This window comes from Solenopsis invicta, chromosome 3 (assembly GCF_016802725.1).
Source record: "Solenopsis invicta isolate M01_SB chromosome 3, UNIL_Sinv_3.0, whole genome shotgun sequence".
Taxonomy (NCBI): Eukaryota; Metazoa; Arthropoda; class Insecta; order Hymenoptera; family Formicidae; genus Solenopsis; species Solenopsis invicta.
Genome location: NC_052666.1, coordinates 7,833,832 through 7,838,212, shown reverse-complemented (window position 1 = coordinate 7,838,212; position 4,381 = coordinate 7,833,832). Strand labels below are relative to the sequence as shown.

At 36.2% G+C, this 4,381-nt stretch overlaps 1 protein-coding gene across 1 annotated transcript; it reads right to left on the bottom strand.

The window, feature by feature from the left end:
- Window positions 1-775: 775 nt before the first annotated feature.
- LOC120357340 (KRAB-A domain-containing protein 2-like) lies at window positions 776-3,803 on the bottom strand. The gene is made up of 3 exons (XM_039447508.1): window positions 3,031-3,803; window positions 1,069-1,542; window positions 776-1,001 (listed from the first exon to the last, which is right to left on the bottom strand). Exons 1-3 carry the CDS (start codon window positions 3,801-3,803, stop codon window positions 776-778), a joined length of 1,473 nt encoding a protein of 490 aa, XP_039303442.1.
- Window positions 3,804-4,381: the final 578 nt, after the last annotated feature.

Genomic DNA, 4,381 nt, shown 5'->3' with positions numbered 1-4,381 from the left:
GTCAAAACCCGAATTTACTGGTAAATTCTAGTTTTAACTAAGCCAGCTCGGCAATTCGCGTTCTAACTGAAATAATGTAGTCAAAACTAGAATTGACCGAGTGCTTTAGTACATTCGCGTTCTAACTGAAATAATTTAGTCAAAACTAGAATTGACCGAGTGCTTTAGTAAATTCGCGTTTTAACTGAAACAATTCAGTTAAAACTAGAATTGACTGACCGCTTTAGTAAATTCGCGTTTTAACTGAAACAATTCAGTCAAAACTAGAATTGACTGATTGCTCTTAGTGAATGCGCATTCTAACGTGTCGCCTTTCGGTGTTTGGGCGTAACACATATATGTATAATATTCACAAAATAAAAATTAAGATTCTTGCATTATAATTATATTGAAATAATGCTGATTGATGATGTTTAGTATCATTTCAGTCAGGTTATATTGGTTTTGTAACTTATTCCGTAACAAACATTTTTATTATGTTGATTATATAGGAGAGAAGAGAAACATTTCAAACAAAATTTTTATAAAATAAATTGTCAGTGAAGTTAAAATTTTAATTAAAGTAATTATACCTATAAGTAATAATATTATAAGTAATAATATAATATAAGTAATAGGTAATATAAGTAATAATATTATAAGTAAAAAACTTAATAAGTAATAATACCTAATAATATTTTTTTATATAATACTGTATCTTTCACCTTTAAAACTAAATGCTACGAATAACTGGATGAAATTAGAAATTAGAAAATAGATTTATATAGCTCAAAAACTACTTATTCTTACAAGGCATACTGTTATGGCATTTAGAGTTGCAAAGATTGCCCTTTTTCATACAAAAGAAACGCTTTGAAGTACAATTTTTTGTGCAAGCACAGCGGACAAAGCCTTGTCCTGTACCAACGGCGCCTTTTCTAGCTGCAGTTCTCAAGAAAATTTCCTGTTTCGGCATTTGTTCTTGAGTCAAGAATATTTGAGGAGATATATCAAATTCAGATCTGAAAAAAATATTAATGTAACATATTTTCTGAATTATTAATCGGCTTGGAAATTCACCAAACTTACCTGCAATATAATTTATTTAGAATTCCGTCCTTTGTGCCAATTTTGTATAATCCATCTTCATTTCTTTCAAGAACGATACCTATGAGATTTCGTAAGTCTGCCTTTCCTCTGTCAACATCTGGAATGGGTATAATGATATTAGCTCCTATATCAACCGGAGAATGAGTTGCATCGGAAATCAATTGCATTCTTTTGGTCTGTTTCTCCAAATTTTCTTTGGCTTCCTTCCTGGCTAAGGAGATGTTTGACGATATTGTAGTTAGCATCGCCTCCGCTTCATCTTCTTGTACTTCTTCAACTATTTCAGTTTCCTCGTGCTCTGTATTCATCTGCTCGATTATGTTCTGAAGGTCATTTTCATCATGGATATTTGTAATCATATCAGATGGCAATGATGATGTCGTCAGTCCAACTCTTGGTTCAATTCCAAACATTGCTTTATAAGGTGATTGTTTGATTCCAAAATGAAGTGCTCTATTTTTCATAAATTGTACAAATTTAAGACCATTCGATCATTTGGTGGTATTGTTGTCTTTCAGCCATGAAGCCAACATGTTTTCTATGTCCTGGTTGGCTCTTTCAACTGAACCCTGACTTTGGCTATGTCTTGGCTTTCCGTGAACAATTTTTAACTCCGGCCAATACGAGGTGTGTTCAAAAAGTATCGCGAATTTTGTGTTTTTTCAAAAATTATTTATTTATTCATGAATATCTATTTTGTCCCCTTCAAAGTAATCCCCATGAGATATTATACACTTGTGCCAACGGTTTTTCCAATCTTCGAAGCACTTCAAAAAATCATTTTTTTTTATCTTGTTCAGCTCCTCATTCGATGCCGTCTTTATCTCGTCAAGCGTAGCGTAACGTCGTCCTTTCATGGTACTCTTCAGTTTAGGGAACAAGAAAAAGTCACAGGGGGCCAGATCTGGGGAATACGGTGGCTGCGGCATCATTAGTGTGTTGTTTTTGGCCAAAAAGTCGCGCACAAGCAACGATGTGTGAGCAGGGGCGTTATCGTGGTGCAAAAGCCAATTTTTGTTCTTCCACAAATCCGGGCGTTTCTGGCGGATTGCTTCGCGCAAATTGCGCATAACTTGCAGGTAATATTCCTTATTGACCGTTCTACCCTGTGGCAAGAACTCATGATGCACCACGCCCCTGCAATCGAAGAAAACTGTCAGCAAAACTTTCACATTCGACCGAACTTGGCGCGCTTTTTTCGGTCTTGGTTCGTGCGGCAGCTTCCATTGAGATGATTGAGCTTTGGTTTCCACGTCATAACCATAAACCCACGATTCGTCACCAGTTATGACCCTCTGGAGCAAATTTGGGTCGTCGCGGACAGAGTCCAACATCTCATTAGCAATGTTCATGCGATGCTGTTTTTGGTCGCAATTGAGCAATTTTGGTACGAATTTCGCGGCGACCCGTCTCATGCCCAAATTATTGATAAAAATCGAATGGCACGAGCCAATCGATATGTTTAGGTCCTCAGCAACTTCTCTAACGGTGATTCGACGATTGGCCAATACCATTTTCTCCACTTCATTAATTTTTTCGTCTGTTGTTGAAGTGCTCGGGCGTCCGGCACGCTCTTCGTCGTTCACATCTTCTCGGCCTTCTGAGAACATTTTGTACCACCGATAAACGTTGCTTCGGTCCAAGGTAGCTTCTCCGTATGCCACAGTCAACATTCGGAATGCATCCGCGCACCTAATTTCGTTTTTCACACAAAATTTGATACAGGTTCTTTGATCCATTTTTTTGAATAGGTAAAAATCGAAGACGATCCAAAACACGTGCAAGCAAAGCAGCTGTCAACAATTAAGTGAACATTCAAAATGGCCGAGCTTGTCGGCATAAGTGAGAGACATGAGTACCAACATAACGCCACAAAAAGATCGAAATTCGAATATACGTAACCCGCGAAAATTCAAAATTCGCGATACTTTTTGAACACACCTCGGCCAATATGTAAATAACTCTTCTATGACAGAATTGACAAATTCTCTACCATTATCAGAGTGTAAAATACAGGGAGCTCCAAATGTCAAAAAAATATCAGTAAGTTGCAAAGCAACTTCTTCAGCTCTTTTGCTCTGGAGCGCTCGCAGTAAGATAAATTTCGTTAAATGGTCTTGGTAAACCATAATAAATTTAAATTGTTCATCAGCCTGAGATTGCATGTCGATTAAATCTACTTGACAACGGCTATTCATTTCTGAGTGAAGGATCGACTTAGAAACCAAACCTTTCTTGCGCTTGCTTCTTTTTTGTTGACAAGTTTCGCACATTGACAAAAAAATATTTATCATTTCATTAGTTATATTGGCGTATTTCCTCGATGTTTCCTTCTTCATTCTGTCTCGACCTCCATGTCCTACAGCTATATGCGCACTTTCTATGACGTCGTATATTTCTTCTGCTGGCAAATAATACTTGACTGGTTCGTCTTTTGAAATCAACTTTTTCGTTCCACCGATTTCAAAAACATCAAATCTTTTAACTCTTCGGTATTGCAAAGGCGTCTTCTTTATTGCAGCTTTAGCTTCTTCAGTCTCCGCTAATAACTTATCGTATTCATCTCTTTTCATCACATTATAGTGACTTTCCTTCCTTTCTAAAGTTAGCAATTCCTCCAGGAAACGCAATTTCCAGCTTTTTCTAGACAAATTCTCACATTCCATTTTGTCACTCATCGCCAATGTCTGCGCAGAAAGAACATCCGAACACATCTGACCTGCACGACTGCACGTAAACAATTGACAAGCGCGCCGGCGACACGTTAGAACACGAATTCACTAAGCGAACAGTCAATTCTAGTTTTAACTAAATTGTTTCAGTTAAAACGCGAATTTACTAAAGCGGTCAGTTAATTCTAGTTTTAACTGAATTGTTTCAGTTAAAACGCGAATTTACTAAAGCGGTTAGTCAATTCTAGTTTTAACTGAATTATTTCAGTTAGAACGCGAATGTACTAAAGCACTCGGTCAATTCTAGTTTTGACTACATTATTTCAGTTAGAACGCGAATTGCCGAGCTGGCTTGGTTAAAACTAGAATTTACCAGTAAATTCGGGTTTTGACGGATTTCGGGTTTTAACTGTAACTATATATATATATATATATATATATATATATATATATATGCTAAATGTCTAACGATAATCTAAATAAAATGTTGTAAAACAGCAGCGCCAATTTTTGTAGTTTAAAAATTTTTTATTTTAATAAAACATTCTCATTTCTGTTTAATTCTTTGAGATTAAATGTTACATATTTCATTGAAACTTTTTTAAATTAAGTACATCCAC